At 39.9% G+C, this 17,774-nt stretch overlaps 1 protein-coding gene and 1 long non-coding RNA gene across 3 annotated transcripts in view; one reads left to right on the top strand and one right to left on the bottom strand.

The window, feature by feature from the left end:
- The window catches only part of LOC119558496 (phosphoribosylformylglycinamidine synthase), a 50,191-nt gene extending 38,058 nt beyond the window's left edge, over window positions 1-12,133 (bottom strand). For both annotated transcript variants that reach the window (XM_037872001.1, XM_037872000.1), the window contains exons 1-2: window positions 12,039-12,133; window positions 10,626-11,724 (exon numbers count right to left, since the gene is read on the bottom strand). In XM_037872001.1, the coding sequence (XP_037727929.1) occupies window positions 10,626-11,715 (1,090 nt within the window). In that variant the 5' untranslated portion in view covers window positions 11,716-11,724; window positions 12,039-12,133. The remainder of the gene's footprint in view (window positions 1-10,625; window positions 11,725-12,038) is intronic.
- On the top strand, window positions 386-1,708 carry LOC119558497. Its single transcript, XR_005220220.1, has 3 exons — window positions 386-549; window positions 607-773; window positions 838-1,708. It is a non-coding gene; the product is annotated as an uncharacterized LOC119558497 (long non-coding RNA).
- Window positions 12,134-17,774: the final 5,641 nt, after the last annotated feature.

Here is a 17,774-nt window from a genome sequence, read left to right as displayed (position 1 = left end):
TTTTTCTTTTGACTGAACAAAAAACAATTTTTGTTTCTGTTTCTTTTAGAAATGTGTAGCGGCGACTGAAGCAACGAAATTTTTTTTAGTTCGGCCCAGAAAAAATATTCTTTTTGGTTTTTTTTTGAGCTTAGCTTAGTTTCAAACCATAAATATTAGTAAGCCAACTGTCCGTGGCGATAGTAATCAGCTGTACTAGGGTAGCGCTGTTATGCTTGGTTTCAAACCACAGATGTTAGTAAGCCCAGCTTTCTTAGTATATTTTTTTTGGGAATGCCAACTGTCCAGGGCTGGCATGATCAGCTGTATCAGGGGAGCTCTGGAAAGCTTAATTACCAACATGGCGTGATTACCGGCTGCGATGCATTTCCGCTGGCAGCCTAGACCAACATTACCCGGTTACGTGCGGCGTGCACATGCACTTAAAAAAATTAAGTTCCCAGTCCCAAACAAGTTCGAAACTTTAACTCGGGTACGCGTGCATCTCGCAAGTATTGCGATTCGATAGTGAAAAATTTAAGTAAAGACACCCGCCAAAGCTTAGACCAAGTAAGTATCCCGGCGAATTGGTTTTCTTTCTGTGTCTAACCCCCGCCCGTGTCTCAGGCAGCTGAAGTGGAAAAAGAGTCGTCCCGGCTACGAGAGTGTGTTCCGGCCAGCAGGCCAGCACCAAGTTATATTATTTTTTGGTTGGATTGGCGGGATTTCTGCCGGCAACGGCCCGGAAAAAAAGTAATAAAACCCCCAAAACGTTTTTGGGGCACAATCGTAAGGTAGATATGCTCGAGAATAATGTATTTTATTAGTTATTTGTTGCAACCGTTCCCCAATCGTCAGGCTGTGCCCAGTTAGCAGTATGTAAAGTCGACGTGACGAGGAGCATGTAAACCAGATATCACTAACGAAAACCCACGTGCATGTACCGAGGAGCACCCCCATAGTCGCTTGCGTACATAACCTGGTACCACCGAAAACCGGCGCCTGTACCGAGGAGCACCCCCATGGCACGGCATGTGTACCTAACCTGGCACCAACGAATACGCATGCGCAGCTAACCTTTTTGCACATGAGCGCATTTACGAGCAGCTACTTATACACATGGACGTGTAATCTTTTGGCGCGCACACCTACACATGCGGGAAATCTCTAGGCCGCACATACACATCAGCAGCAGCCTTACCCCAATGCACATAGGCGCAAATTTTAACGGGGTTTAACCCTCGGCAATTTTTTGTATTATTTCTGGCATCTTTAACCTGCAACCACAGTGAACCCTGGGAAAACATCTTAGGAAATTTTAAAATATAACGGAGCGAATCTTAATTAGTTTATTATGGATACTACCTAAATTTAAATAACAATTTTGCGCCTCTAAAGAATCGGGATATAATGGCAAGAAAGTTTCTTTTTAAATCGTTTTCAAAATATCGAGTGTTCTTAAGTTTACTTTAACCCCATGGTGCAAAACGCCATAATCTTTTTCCAGCACACCCGCGTCGGGAGATCGATCTCTCGTCGATGGAAAAGTTGCCGTGAGTTTGAAAACTAATTGTTTATTTCCTATATCCACCTTTATCTTTTGAAAACTAAACAGGACTTTTATTTGAACGGCCAAAAAAATTAATACATGAGTCCCGAATCTAATGAAGCATTAACTTAACGAAAAATATTATCTCACAAATATTAAGTACTTACAAAGAAAAAAAAAAATTTAAAAAAAAAGAGAATTAACATAAATTTAATTTTGAATTTTATCAGAATATTTTATTAATCCTAATTAAATTAAGCCAAACAAATCAAATTAATAGCTCACCCTGAAACAAATTGAAATTCTAAATTCTCTAAACTCTTCTTTAACACAACCGCCCTTATCCTACAAAAACCATGTATGTATGTTCTCGTAATTTAAGATTATCTACCAATGCCATTGTTTAAACATTATTACTATTTTTATACCTATTACTTTAACATGAATTACTATTACTGAACTACTATTAATTATGTTTTCTTTCCCGGAATTTATTATAAAAATGGAAGCTTAATTTGCAATCTTTTATTTCCGTAATTTCAATAATTTCCGAGAAACTTAAAAAAAAAAGTTAATATCTTTTCCGTATATATTTTTTTTTTGGGGTTTAAAATTTTGTTTATAGAAACAAGTAATATCGTTTCCGTATATACATTTTTTTGGTTTTACAATTTTTGTTTATAGAAACATAAACACTCTTACTTGGTTAAAACTTTGGTTGTAGTTGGTTAACGTTGACGTAAGAATTTTTTTTTTTTGGAAATTGTCGTGACAATATTTGTTATCGGTGTGCATTATGGGTGTGGACCGATCGCCGAATAAGGGGGCAGAAGGTGGCCCAGCTACAATTTGTCCGATATGTAAATCCGATGTTACCGTCGCCGATATTTTCATAGCCTCGTGTCAACATGAATTTCACAGGAAGTGCATAGAAGCGCATTTTAAGAAAAGCGCCAATGTCCAGTATGCAAATCAGCTTGTAGGCCTGCAGTCGGTAAGCCACTTGATAGCTCAGGGCTACAAACTCTCAGTCGATCAAAAAGTAAGCAGCCTTTAGAGAGTAGTGATAAATCAGCAACGGATGAGGAGGCCCCTTCCACATCAGGAGTTATTACAAATTCCAGTAATAATGCGGCAGGCTTCATAACCGCTAACGCTATGACTTTACTTGCCATGGAGCGGAGACTACTCTCTACCCTTTCGGAAAAAGTGACAGAATTGATTCAAAGTTCATTGACAGATAGCATAACAAGAGCTTTGGCGTCACAAATTAGTAGCAATGGTAACATTCAACAACCTGCTGCTCGAGGCATAGAAAGTATGAATAGTCAGTCCGATTTAACGAATGAACCACTGGAAAATTTCCGGCTTCTTACGGTCTCTCCAGGTTCTCAAAGAAGCACCACGTCTGATCTGCTAAACCGACCGGATAAAGTTGTGCATATACTTAATGAATGGAAAATTAAATATTCTGGAGTAGGGGTGTCTTTTGACAATTTTATATACAGAGTAGAGGCACTCACGAAGGAAACGTTAGAAGGAAATTTCACGGTACTTTGTAAAAATGCAAGCGTGCTTTTTTGATTGAAAGCCAACGAGTTTTATTGGCGATATCACAAAGCACACGGCGAAGTTGTCTGGGATGCATTTTGTGCAGCCTTGCGTCAACAGTTTAGACCAAGTAGGGATGATGGGGATATAGAGGAACTGATAAGGAACAATAAGCAAAAGTCAAATGAAACTTTCGATTGCTTTTATGAGACTATATCAGGACTATTTGATCAGCTAGAAAATCCATGGACGCCGCATAAATTAGTACGGGTCCTTAAGAACAACCTACGTCCCAAAATTAGACATGAACTTTTAAATATCGAGACTAGATCAGTTTCGGAATAAAGAGAGATTTGTCGTCGACGTGAAGACTTTTTGGCCGATATTAAACGATATTCAGGATATGCTCGAGGGTCTCAATAAAGAACAGGAAGTCATGGAAACAGAAATAGAATCCGAAAATGAGGTAGATATCGAGGCTTTTTCTGTTATGTTGGAACTGTCGCAAGAAAGGGCACCGATATCAGGATTGTGTATCTGAGAGACCAACACATACAAACCGAATTGCAGTAAGTGTTCAAAAAACTACAAAACCGGCATGTCGAAGTCGCCCTTCAGACAGAAGGCTTTGATCACCGTTCGAAGTCAAGCAACAATGACGGACGTATAGATGACGCAGACACAGTTGTGTCACTCACCCACCCTGACGAACTAAAATTATCTGCTAGTCCTTTGCTACACAGCAAAATCCCAGAATTAAAAAACCGTTGACCACACACCTGAATTGAAACAGCTTAAATCTCGAAGTTCGAAGCGAATAAAAGAATTTTGGAAGAATGTTAGGGAATGTAAACTCGGTGTAGCGTACCTCAGCTATCCTTCTGAAAGGCCTAAGGATCCTCGGCCATTCCTGCCAATTCGTCTTCTCAATCGTACCGTTTATGGATTATTAGATTCTGGCGCAGCGATTAGTTGTGTTGGAGGACAGTTAGCTTGTGAAGTATTAGACAAGTACGATTACAAAACGATAACAGCTAATGCAGTTACTGCAGATGGAAGATCTCAACAGATAGTAGGACGACTAAAATTGGATGTTGAATATAATAACGTCAAAAATCCATTGACGATTTACATAATACCCTCACTGAAGCAAAATTTGTATTTGGGAATAGATTTCTGGAGGCATAGAGTCTATCGATAGTAACGGAAAGGTCGAAACCGATCAACATGATTTGTCCGAGGCTGAGAGAGCCAAACTAATGAACGTAATCAGTTGTTTTCCCTCTTTTACTCAAGAAGGTCTCGGCAAGACCAATTTAATTGTGCATTCGATCGATGTGGGTATGACTAAACCAATAAAACAACGTCATTTCCCTGTCTCTCCCGCAGTAGAAAAGGCTATGTACGCCGAGATCGATAGAATGATACAATTGGGGGTGATAGAGGAGTCAGAAAGTGCTTGGTCTTCTCCAATCGTAATGGTAACAAAACCTGGAAAAGTTAGAATTTGTCTGGATTGTCGTAAGGTAAACAGCATCACCGAAAAGGATGCATACCCGCTTCCCCAAATTAGTAGCATTTTAAGCCGTTTGCCAAAGCAGAGTACATATCTAGTCTTGATCTTAAGGATGCTTATTGGCAGGTGCCGTTAGATGTTGCATCTCGAGACAAGACGGCGTTCACAGTTCCTGCAATTTCTACCAATTTAAAGTCATGCCGTTCGGGCTGTGCAATGCCATGAGCACAATGTCGCGGTTGATGGACAAGGTCGTCCCGGCTCATCTCAAGAACGGGGTGTTCATTTACTTAGACGATTTATTGGTAATTTCTGCTAGTTTTGAAAGACATCTCGAAGTACTTAGAGTTGTAGCTCTTCACATAAGGCGTGCCGGTTTGACAATCAATATTGGCAAAAGTCACTTCTGCATGCTGCGTGTGCGCTATTTAGGCCATATAATAGGTGACGGTGGAATACGCACCGATCCTGAAAAGGTGACTGCCATCACGAATTTTCCGCTACCCAGGACTTTATGGGTTTGTGTGGGTGGTATCGCAAGTTTGTTCCAAATTTTGCATCGCTATCCGCTCCTCTGACTGATTTGATGACCACGAACGGAGGTTTATTTTGATTGATGAGGCAGTTAAAGCTTTTGAACAGTTAAAACGGTGTCTTAGTTAGGCTCCGGTTTTATGTAGCCCCGATTTTTCTAAACCATTTGCGATAAATTGCGATGCAAGTAAAACCGGTGTAGGTGCAGTTTTAGTACAAGTCTCTGAGGAAGGAGACGAGCGTCCAATTGCGTTTATTTCGAAGAAATTGAACAAGGCTCAGCGTAACTATACGGTCACTGAACAAGAATGCCTAGCAGCGATTGTAGCTCTAAAAAATTTTAGGGCCTATGTGGAAGGACATACATTTAAAATCATAACCGACCAAGCATCATTGAAATGGTTAATGTCTAATCATGACCTAAATTCTCGTTTAGCTCGATGGGCGTTAGCATTGCAAAGGTATGATTTCGATGTTGAGCATCGCAAAAGGATCCTTTAACATAGTTCCCGATTCATTGTCTCGCGTTAACGAGGATACAGTAGCCGCCTTAGACTTTCGTGAAGGGTTGCTCGTTGATCTTAGTTCGGAACATTTTAAGTCCGCTGGGTATGTTGATCTTGTAGAGAAAGTAGCGGCAAACCAAGCTAGTTTTCCCGATCTTAAGACCGACAGCGGTTACGTTTATCGGAAAGCCGAACACTTGACAGGAGAGCAAGTTCACGATGAGTATGCGTGGAAGCTCTGGATACCCAGAGAATTAGTGCCCGAAATCCTTTCGCAAGCGCACGATAGCCCTTTGTCGTTACACTGTGGCATACACAAAACGATTGAGAGAGTGAGGCGATACTATTTCTGGCCTGGCCTTGAGTCGGATATAAAGACTTATATAAATGCCTGTAAAGTGTGTAAAACCACAAAAGCTCCTCCCTTAGGAAAAGCCCCTGAAAGTCACCGATTTTTCCAACGTCTTTTTATTGACTTCCTTGGACCTTATCCTAGGTCAAGAAGTGGGAACATTGGTATTTTTATCGATTTAGATCATTTTTAAAAGTATGTGTTTCTAAAAGCAGTTCGAAAGATTGAAACTAGTGTCGTTATAAAATACCTTGAAGGGGAGTTGTTTATGGCGTATGGAGCTCCGGAAACGGTGTTGTCCGACAACGGTTCGAAATTTCGCTCCCATGCTTTTCAGAAGCTTATGCAACAGTACGGTGTTACTCACACACTGACTGCAGTGCATTGGCCACAGGCTAACGCGTCTGAGCGCGTAAATCGTTCTGCAATCTCTGCAATTAGGGCTTATTTGCGTCCTGATCAGAAGGACTGGGACGAGTATCTAAGTAGGATATGTTGTGCTTTAAGATCATCGGCTCATGCCAGAATAGGTACCTCTCCATACTACATGGTTTTCGGCCAACACATGACTACCTCCGGTTCCACTTACTCGTTGTTAAGGAAATTAAATTTATTAGATGATCGATCTTTAAAATTTAATCGGGAAGATTCTTTTGACATTATTCGTGATAAAGCTTGTCAGTGAATGCAGGAAAAGCACGATGAGAATGAGAAGCTGTATAATCTTCGATCCCGAATCGTGTCCTTTGCCGAAGGGCAAGAAGTATTTCGCCGAAATTTTAAACAAAGCTGTATTCAGACAGGCTATAATGCCAAGTTCGGTCCTTCTTTTGTGAAAGCAAGAGTTCGGAAGAAGCTAGGAAAGGCTTATTACGAACTAGAAGACTCACAAGGACGTTTATTAGGCACATATCATGCGAAAGATATCCGCCAGTAACGTGCCTTCAGTCGTTATCAGTCTAGGGCATCAGAAAGGATATACCCTAGCCTGATTTTTCGGGGAGGCTTTGTAGCGGCGACTAAAGCAACAAAATTTTTTTTAGTTCGGCCCAGAAAAAATGTTCTTTTTGGTTTTTTTTGAGCTTAGCTTAGTTTCAAGCCATAAATATTATTAAGACCGGCTTAGTATTTTTTGAGATGCCAACTGTCCGTGGCGATAGTAATCAGCTGTACTAGGGTAGCGCTGTTATGCTTGGTTTCAAACCACAGATGTTAGTAAGCCCAGCTTTCTTAGTATTTTTTTTTTTTGGGAATGCCAACTGTCCAGGGCTGGCATGATCAGCTGTACCAGGGTGCGATGCATTTCCGCTGGCAGCCTAGACCAACATTACCCGGTTCCGTGCGGCGTGCACATGCACTAAAAAAATTAAGTTCCCAGTCCCAAACAAGTTTGAAACTTTAACTCGGGTACGCGTGCATCTCGCAAGTATTGCGATTCGATAGTGAAAAATTTAAGTAAAGACACCCGCCAAAGCTTAGACCAAGTAAGTATACCGGCGAATTGGTTTTCTTTCTGTGTCTAACCCCCGCCCGTGTCTCAGGCAGCTGAAGTGGAAAAACTTAAAGTCGTCCCGGCTACGAGAGTTATATTATTTTTTGGTTGGATTGGCGGGATTTCTGCCGGCAACGGCCCGGAAAAAAAGTAATAAAACCCCCAAAACGTTTTTGGGGCACAATCGTAAGGTAGATATGCTCGAGAATAATGTATTTTATTAGTTATTTGTTGCAACCGTTCCCCAATCGTCAGGCTGTGCCCAGTTAGCAGTATGTAAAGTCGACGTGACGAGGAGCATGTAAACCAGATATCACTAACGAAAACCCACGTGCATGTACCGAGGAGCACCCCCATAGTCGCTTGCGTACATAACCTGGTACCACCGAAAACCGGCGCCTGTACCGAGGAGCACCCCCATGGCACGGCATGTGTACCTAACCTGGCACCAACGAATACGCATGCGCAGCTAACCTTTTTGCACATGAGCGCATTTACGAGCAGCTACTTATACACATGGACGTGTAATCTTTTGGCGCGCACACCTACACATGCGGGAAATCTCTAGGCCGCACATACACATCAGCAGCAGCCTTACCCCAATGCACATAGGCGCAAATTTTAACGGGGTTTAACCCTCGGCAATTTTTTGTATTATTTCTGGCATCTTTAACCTGCAACCACAGTGAACCCTGGGAAAACATCTTAGGAAATTTTAAAATATAACGGAGCGAATCTTAATTAGTTTATTATGGATACTACCTAAATTTAAATAACAATTTTGCGCCTCTAAAGAATCGGGATATAATGGCAAGAAAGTTTCTTTTTAAATCGTTTTCAAAATATCGAGTGTTCTTAAATTTACTTTAACCCTATGGTGCAAAACGCCATAATCTTTTTCCAGCACACCCGCGTCGGGAGATCGATCTTTCGTCGACGGAAAAGTTGCCGTGAGTTTGAAAACTAATTGTTTATTTCCTATATCCACCTTTATCTTTTGAAAACTAAACAGGACTTTTATTTGAACGGCCAAAAAAATTAACACATGAGTCCCGAATCTAATGAAACATTAACTTAACGAAAAATATTATCTCACAAATATTAAGTACTTACAAAGAAAAAAAAAATTAAAAAATAAAGAGAATTAACATAAATTTAATTTTGAATTTTATCAGAATATTTTATTAATCCTAATTAAATTAAGCCAAACAAATCAAATTAATAGCTCACCCTGAAACAAATTGAAATTCTAAATTCTCTAAACTCTTCTTTAAAACAACCGCCCTTATCTTACAAAAACCATGTATGTATGTTCTCGTAATTTAAGATTATCTACCAATGCCAATGCTTAAACATTATTACTATTTTTATACCTATTACTTTATCATGAATTACTATTACTGAACTACTATTAATTATGTTTTCTTTCCCGGAATTTATTATAAAAATGGAAGCTTAAATTCCAAAATTTACTGAACTCAGCTGATGTTTTCTCGGTCGTAGGGTACTCAAGGGGTCACCAGAGCCATGCTCTTGCGGCAGGTGATCATAGGTAGGGTGGGCAACATGCGAGCACAATAACATCCGTGTCTTCACTGCATTAAGATTTCTTTCTTTCTTTTATTTTCTTGAGTCTTTAAATTCTAATTTTTTCCGAATTTATTTATATTTCGTGCGTGCCCCGCAAGTACAGATCCTTCGATTCATAACACTTCAGTCGAACGTTACACGCTACAAATAGTTATTAGTAAATTTCTTATGTCGGAGCTGGACCTAAATAACATTGTTCAGAAAAAATTTCCTACATGTCAAGGATCTTTTATACAAGCGGACAAAACCCTTATACAAAAAAAAATAAATGCAAAATATTGAAAATATAAAAAAATATGTTTTTATTCAAGATTTTGAAATTGGAAAAGACTCTTCTAGGTATCTTCTACAGGCATATGTAAAGTCACTTTTGAGTGACTTCCAGAAGTTACTTCGTCGATATCGCATTCGGATCGCGGAAGTGACTCCCGTCGGGAAGAATGTGCCACTTCGGCGACACTTCCAGAAGTGACTTCGGCGACACTTCCAGAAGTGACTTCGGCGACACTTCTAGAAGTGTCGCCGAAATGGCACATTTCTTCCCGACGGGAGTCACTACCGCGATCCGAATGCGATATCGCGGACGATCGTTTTCATCTTCTAGAAGTCACTTAATAGTGCCTTCCGCGATAGAAAGTGCTTGCAAGACCTGGTACCTTTTGCACCAAAACGTAAATAATTTATCTAAAGCACAAGCCAATCGAAGGTGCATCCACCTCCCAAAATTGTTGCTTAAAAATGGATGTAATGGAACAGTATGCGAGGAAGGTGTAATAAATTCTTCAAAATTTTCTTGGCGTCACTGTTGACCCACAATAGTGTCTATTCATTTCACTGCGCTTGCCTGAATGAAAATCCCATCCATAAAATAAAATATTGACGCTGAAAATATTCCACATGTTAGCGTTCAAATTGTATTTAGTGTTGCATTGTTTCGCCTTTTTTCGGAGCAACTGAATTTGCACGTCCTCTCCCTTCGGATACGGTTTGCTTATGACGATCAGCTGTTCGCCTTAGCGATTCTCTATGTGAACAGGAATCCGTTTAACATTGCAACAGCGATTTTAAGAGGCATGTGCTTAGTTTATTAGGCAGTGTTGTGAAACTTTTGTTTACGTTTTTGGAAATATCGATAAAAAACTATTTAAACAAATAGTAATAACTGTAAGTTACCGTTATATAAATAAAAATTTAAACAAATAAACATATAATAATACATATAATCATTTTTACACCATTACATTTTATTACAATACATTATTATTATGAATTTAATTGTTATGTGTTTATTTTATTAAATATCAATTAAAAAAAAAACAAGAAAAAGTACTTGTTTTTGGGCCAAAAGGAGACTTTAAAAGTCAATATTTAAAGTTTAAAGATTCTTCAATGAGAAATTAGCATCACTGCGAAACTACTTTTTAGAAATTGACATCACTGCAAAACCACTTTATATATTTAATCAGATTAGTTTTTGCCAAAGACCTTAGATATAGATATATATGTTGAATAAGTACTAAGTTAGTGTTGTGTTGAGATTTGACTCTTTTTCTCACCTGGAATGTGAAGAGCTCCTACACAGTACCCAGCGGTGCCAGCAATCGGAATGCCTCCTCTCCCCACGCCCTGAACATCACGTAGTCGTCCGCCCGTGCCGGTAGTGGCCCCGCTGAATGGGGACACTGCCGTGGGCATATTGTGGGTTTCTGCTGTAAAAATCAAGTCAGACTGCACATTCTGCAGATGCACTGGCCCAGGAGCCACTACAGATAACGGTACTATAGCTTTGTGCCCAAATCCCACTATGGCGCTGCTGTTGTCGCTGAATTTAATGGTGTTGTTGGGGTTCGTGTGAGCCTGCGTGTCCATTATCATGCGGATCAAAGACTTTGGTTGTTCCACACCATCAATTACCATGCGTCCGCTGAAAAACCAGTGGCGCGAGTGCTCGCTGTTGCTCTGAGCGCAGTCGAATAGCTCCACTGTAGTGGGATTGCGTCCCAATTCCTTGGAGAACAAATTGTGGTAGTAATTTAGATCGAAGTCGTTGAAGGCTAGGCCTAGTTCATGATTTATCCGTTCCAGCGCCGTCCGTCCCTCCTCCAATACGGGCACAAAATGCCACTCGGCCTGTTGTTCTGGGAGCTGCTCATCGAAGGTCATTTTGGGGGTGTTATCCTCAGTGTACAGGCAATGGGTCATGCGGTCCCCCAGCAGTGAAACGAATATTGTTGCCTCCGGAACATCTGAGCCCTCGCCAAAGGTCAGCAGGTAACGAGTGGAAGTTTCCATCCGTCGCACCTCGGTATATCCAAGGTTGTGGAATATGTTTACGCAGTTTGTGGAGTAGGGCGTGCAGAAGTTAAAGCGCGGCCCGATCTCCAGAAGCAGCTGCATCCGGTCCTTCGCCTGGAGAGCAGACTGTTTGACCATGCTCTGGTCACTAATTAGGGGTTGCTTCACCAACCAGAGCAACAGTTCATCAAGAGCCAGAGGGTGCTCTGCCTGGGCGCTGTACTCGAGATGGTAGCAACGCTCCGTACGCACGGACACCACTCCTGCGACTTCCTCTTGCAGTCGCCGCAGGACACTCTGCTCCTCGGCTGGTGAGTGTGCCTGAACATCATAGAAGCGAAGGATGACCATGTCGCTAGGCTGAAAAAACAAAACGCTGATTGAGTATAGACACTACGCTTTTCTTACTTTTCGAATAAAGATTGATCTTGGCAAGCCGTTGACGACCAGTGAGCCGTGCCAACGCTGGGGGTTATCAAATGGCGACACCTATACCGCAGCCGCGGATCAGGTTACAACCGATCGAATGAAATCGCGTGCAGGTATCGTATCGATGCACTGCCGCCACGACTTGTTTTTGCCAGTCTGGGAGTCTGTTGATAAGCTATAGCAAACATATTTTCCATCATAGCTAAATGGAGCAAAATTAAAGGAGATCACAAAACAACAAGTACCCCAAAAAGAAGAACAATAACACTGATAGGAGCACACGTGCGTTGAAGCTGCAAGCAGCGATCGTTCTGGCCTCATTCTACGGCTTAATCTCACCATACCATAAAGTGCCGAGAAATCCAGTGTTAGATAACTCCGGATCCCAAAATTCAAATTAACATGCCAGTAAACTTATACCCTCTGCACACAGTCGATTAAAATCGCAAATGCAAATAGCAGATCGGCATAACACCCGCAACAGAAGAGGGTGTACTTGAAAATGAAGTCTTCCTGAAAATTAAATTGATTACAACGCAAAACTAATAACAATTTTAACGATAGCGTGTGGAATATATTCATTGGTATTTGCAAACGAATCAAGGATGAGAGTTTCCTTCATTGAACATTTTACAGGAACTCTTGTGTGCTAACGGTGGCGCCACGAGAATTTTCAAAAATTATAATCGAAGGACTCTGTAGGTATTTATAACACCATCCTTGCATACGATTGTTTGACTAATTGCTTTTTTTAAGAAAAATTGTTGGCCAATATTGGGAGATGGATGGTCTTTCAAATGCCTTATTTTTTAGATATCTAATTTATTATGTGTCGGTGCAACAGTTGCCAGGTCTTGCCCAGAACAACATAAGTTATTTTTCCACCAATTTTCTGTTCGTTCCTATGGCAGCTATATGATATAGTCGTCCGATTTCGATAAAATTTAATTCGAAATTCAAAACTAATTAAAAAATGTTATTTCCAAGCTTAGGAGGTTATATGTTAAAAAACATCAAAGATATAATTTGGCCAATATTGGGAGATGGATGGTCTTTCAAATGCCTTATTTTTTAGATATCTAATTTATTATGTGTCGGTGCAACAGTTGCCAGGTCTTGCCCAGAAGGACATAAGTTCGAGGTTAGTCATTTCCTCAAAAAGAATACAATATCTATATTTCACGATGAGATCATTTGCTGAGTTCCGAGGCGCCCTCCTTGCTCCTGCGCAAACAATTGTTTTTCGTCAAATAAGCGTCGACGAGTTGGCACAGAGCTTATCCTAGGTCTAGATGTGGATAAAAAAAAATCGGGTCCCTACAATTTTGCTAGTTGCTCCTCACAGATATTGTACCAATATGCACGGAAAATCGGGCTCTAAGGCGTTTTCAAGTCTCTTGTCTTGTTGAGTTTAATTGAGCTCAAACCGTCAGTTCTTAAGAAAATGGCTTATCGTCTACTCAGATCGTATACTCAGATCGTCTAAGAGTTTCACATGGCGAAAAATCGTATTCTTTGCAGTGTGACCGACGTTTTCAAAGTTCACCCCCAAAACATGTACCATGGTCTTACTGTCAAGCAGCTGGCAAACGGGAAACAAATCAATTGGGGCAAATAAAAAAGAACTAGTCTGCTGGTACACATAGAAATTAAAATAAAATAAATGGAATGTTCTCGTCCTTCACCATCTTCTCAATGTAGGGTGCCACTCGGCATATTCATTGAGAAATGGGCTTCACCATTTGACTACCTCCAGCACTTTCTGTGGGTCAAGTCCCACAATACTAAGCGACCTTTCACAGCTTGGATTAGACGTACTTTTTCCTCTGCACTTGAGTGCGCTTTTTGGTTTTTTATTCCATTTTTAAATTTTTGTTTACACACCGCTTCTGCACGAACACACCGAAATTTAATATTCATCAGAATTCACTAGTACTATTACTAGGCTTAAACCAAAGATAATGTACACTATTATTTATTTTTTTCTTTAACAGTCAATCAACCTCTTACTTCTTCCATACAAAAGTGGGGCGAACAATTAAATTGCGGGGCTCCACTTACAGATAATGTACCAACAGGCACGGTATACGGCAATCCGAAGCTTCCTTTCGTGTTTTACTTTGAATTTAATTTTATTTTTAGACCAATAAATTTAAAAGTTGACCGAAACTATATATTTTAATTGTGAGTTCAATTTTTTCTAAATAGGTTTAGTTTTATTAATTTATTAAAAAAAATATTTTTTATTGAAGTATACAATTTAAATTAAGTCCAGAGACCAAAAAAAATGATAAATTATTTATTATTATAATATACCTAGAAAAAATGATTTATTCCAAAATCATTCATTTTGCTCAATTTGTGAATTCCCGTTAAGATTTTAAAATATTATTTTTAACTTTTTGTTAATTCTTTTATCTTTTTAGTTCATTGCCATCAATATTGTTGGGGCGGGGTAGCTTGATCGCTGAACTAGATTAAGTCCCAAGAACGAAAGGTACGCATAAAACACGGGGGTACCTTGGGGTTTTCAACGCGATGTGCAAAGGTGTTTATTGGTACACTTGGAAATAAGAACTAGTTAAGCCTAACTTAACTTAAGCGCTCCAGAGCGGAGGGGAGAGGAAGAGCGGACGGCAGTGCGAGTGCGCAAGATGAAGACATCTGGTAAAACTACCGCTCCACACTGCCTCCTGAAATTAAACGCCCTTTTGACCTCTACACCACCATTTTCCGATCGTTCCTATGGCAGCTATATGATATAGTCGTCCGATTTTGATAAAATTAAATTCGAAACTCAGAACTAGTTAAAAAATGTTATTTCCAAGCTTTGGAGGTTATATGTTAAAAAACACCGAAGCTATAGTTTTTTTCATATTATTTTTCCACCAATTTTCTGTTCGTTCCTATGGCAGCTATATGATATAGTCGTCCGATTTCGATAAAATTTAATTCGAAATTCAAAACTAATTAAAAAATGTTATTTCCAAGCTTAGGAGGTTATATGTTAAGAAACATCAAAGATATAATTTTCGTAAATTTATTTTCCGATTATTCCTATGGGAGCTAGAAGATATAGTTGGCCGATCAAGCTAGTTCCGACTTATATACTACCTGCAAAAGAAATTAGACTTTTGGAAAAGTTTCAGCCCGATAGCTTTAAAACTGAGAGAATAGTTTGCGTAGAATCGGACGGACAGACGGACATGGCTAGATCGACTCGTCTAGTCATGCTGATCAAGAATAAATTTACTTTATGGGGTCGGAAACGTCTCCTTCACTGCCTTGCAAAATTCTGACTGAAATCAATATACCCTCTGCAAGGGTATTAAAAAGAAGTTGTCTCCAGTCCGAGTTTGAACTCGGTCCGACAAGTTTTGCAGTAAAGCAACTAGACCTAGCCCACAGAGCCTTATTCTAGCATATCAATCAGATGCATCATTGAGTAGACTAGTCGTAACCCTGTAGTTCGCCGGCACTGGTCCCGAACTAGCGAAATCGCCATACACCGGGGGCGTGGTACTGACTCCATTCATAACACGCGAAATGTAAATTTCTATCCACTTTTACATGGGCATGTCTTAGGCGTAGTGCTCTATTACCTTTCGCCACAAAAGAAACCGAGAGGTCCCATCTTATACCCCTTTTCGCCAGAAAAGGTACCACCTATCGGACCACCTATCTGTCCCTTTTGTGCCGAAAAGGGGTATAAAGTGGGACCACCTATCGGTCCCTTTTGTGGCGAAAAGGGGTATGAAATGGGGTTTGTATTTTTAATACCAAAAAAGCTGAATGCTATGAAACTTCCCAAGAAAAAATAATTTTTGTTAAATTTATTTATTTTATTACAGGTAGGTTTTTTTCTATTTTTTTAAATTATAATTGATTGAACAGCTTCCTCAGTTAAATTTTCGGCTGACACGTTTTTATTAATTTGATAATTTTTGTTATTATTGGATTTTGTTTCTGCAAGCCGAAGTTTGTGTACCCTTGCAGCTATAATTATTAAATTTAATTCGAAATTCTTAAAAATACAAAAAATGATACTCTCAATAGTATAAGATAATATGTCAAAAAACACCGAAGCTATAATTTGTTTCATATTATTTTCCCACCAATTTACCGATCATTCTTATGGAAGCTATATGATAAAGTCGTCCGATTTTGATCAAACTAAATTCAAAATCCAAAACTAATTTAAAAATGTTATTTCCAAGCGTAGTAGGTTATATGTTAAAAAAACACCAAAGATATCATATTTTAAAATTTGTTTTCCGATTATTCCAGCCGAAGTTTGGTAATACTCTAGTTTACGGTCCTCACCCCCAAAATTCTCGAAATAATTATCCTCGACGGACCGCTAATTCTTAAGAATTTACATGATGAAATAAGACCACGGTCTGCCATGGTTCTCTCGTAATCGAATTTCAAAGTTACGTGTTTTGCTATAAAAATAAACAAGCCTTTTTCTATGATTTTGAGTGTATTGCTATAACAAACATAAGGGCTTTTTATCTTTTGTCAAAATAATAAGCATTCCAAATAATGTCACAAAAATGTGTAATTGTTTTTAGCATTAACATTTGTCAACATTATTTGTCAAATAATGTGACAAAAATGTGTAATTGTTTTTGTTGCAGGCCAGGCCCCACAGCCGCGAATTAAATATCCTCAATGAACCGCGATTCCTAAAGAATTCCCGTGACCATCGATGACCAACTTTTCAAAGCGAGTAATGGCAGTCCGTCTATATCAGGGGTCGGCAGCGGCCTATCTAGTGAGCATAGGGAAGTGTTCTGCCCATCCTCTGCTCGCTCACGTATAACGTAGATATTCGTATGACTTCGGCATGGGTCTTCGGGTCTTTTTTCTATCAGCTTCGGCGCGCTTTAATGCTGCTGCAACAAAGATTCTCAGTGCAAAACAGAGAAACGTCAGGCTTCAGAGCGCTTTTTTAAAAGTGTATATTTATTCAAAATTAACAGATATACTGCTACCTATGTGGCAGCTTGAGCAGGTTGTAAACATAGGGGATAACAAAGTGTTGGTATACAAGATTATACATTAATTCATTTCATTTGCAATTTAGACTTCAGTCTTCGAGGGTATTAAATGTATCTTAATGGAAGGTCATGTGGGTGGTATCTTTTCAGTCTTCTTCTTGATGGTCTCCAAATTAGCCTCTTCGCTAGGGAGTTAGGATGAGAGCCAAGGCGTCTGAAGTAGTTTTCAGCATGCATACGACAAACATCGACTATCTTTGGGATTTTGAGATCTCTTTCAATATCTCTGGTTCTCATGAACCAGGGGGCATTACAAATCGATCTTATAATCTTGCTTTGCGCTACTCGTATTTTGTTTAAGTTCGACTTAGACGCTATGTCGTAGACTTTTAACGCATGTTTCCAGATTGGACTGAGAATCGATTTAAAAATTCGAACTTTGTTGGACAAAGAGAGCTTGTTTCTTAACGAAAGAAGCCAGGACATACTTGCTGCCTTTGAAAGCACTGTCTGCTTGACCATTGTAGTGTGCCTCTGGAAAGTTAGTCCTCTATCCAAAAGCACACCAAGGTACTTGTAGTAGGACTCGTGACGAAGTACAGAACCGAGCATGGAAATGCCTTGGCAGTTCTTTGGCCTTGTGGAGAATGTGACACAAGCACATTTGCTGCAGTTTATGCCTATATTCCATTCTGTTGTCCATTTTTCAAAACGTGATACGTACTCCTGCAGGCCCAAGGTTGCAATGTCTATGCTTGGACTTCTGACCATAACCGCTGTGTCGACGGCGTATGTTGCGATGAGCATGTCATCATCGTCAACTTCGGTACAACCCCAGGAATCTGGCATATCTGACGTATACAGTGAGTAAAGTGTCGGGCCTAGTACACTGCCTTGTGGTACACCGGCTGAGATTGGACGTTTTGACGACTTTTCACCATCGACAACAACACTAAATTTCCTTTCCGATAGGAAGCT

The sequence above is a fragment of the Drosophila subpulchrella genome, unplaced genomic scaffold, assembly GCF_014743375.2.
Source record: "Drosophila subpulchrella strain 33 F10 #4 breed RU33 unplaced genomic scaffold, RU_Dsub_v1.1 Primary Assembly Seq104, whole genome shotgun sequence".
Classification (NCBI taxonomy): domain Eukaryota; kingdom Metazoa; phylum Arthropoda; class Insecta; order Diptera; family Drosophilidae; genus Drosophila; species Drosophila subpulchrella.
This window is presented reverse-complemented; position numbering and strand designations above follow the sequence as displayed.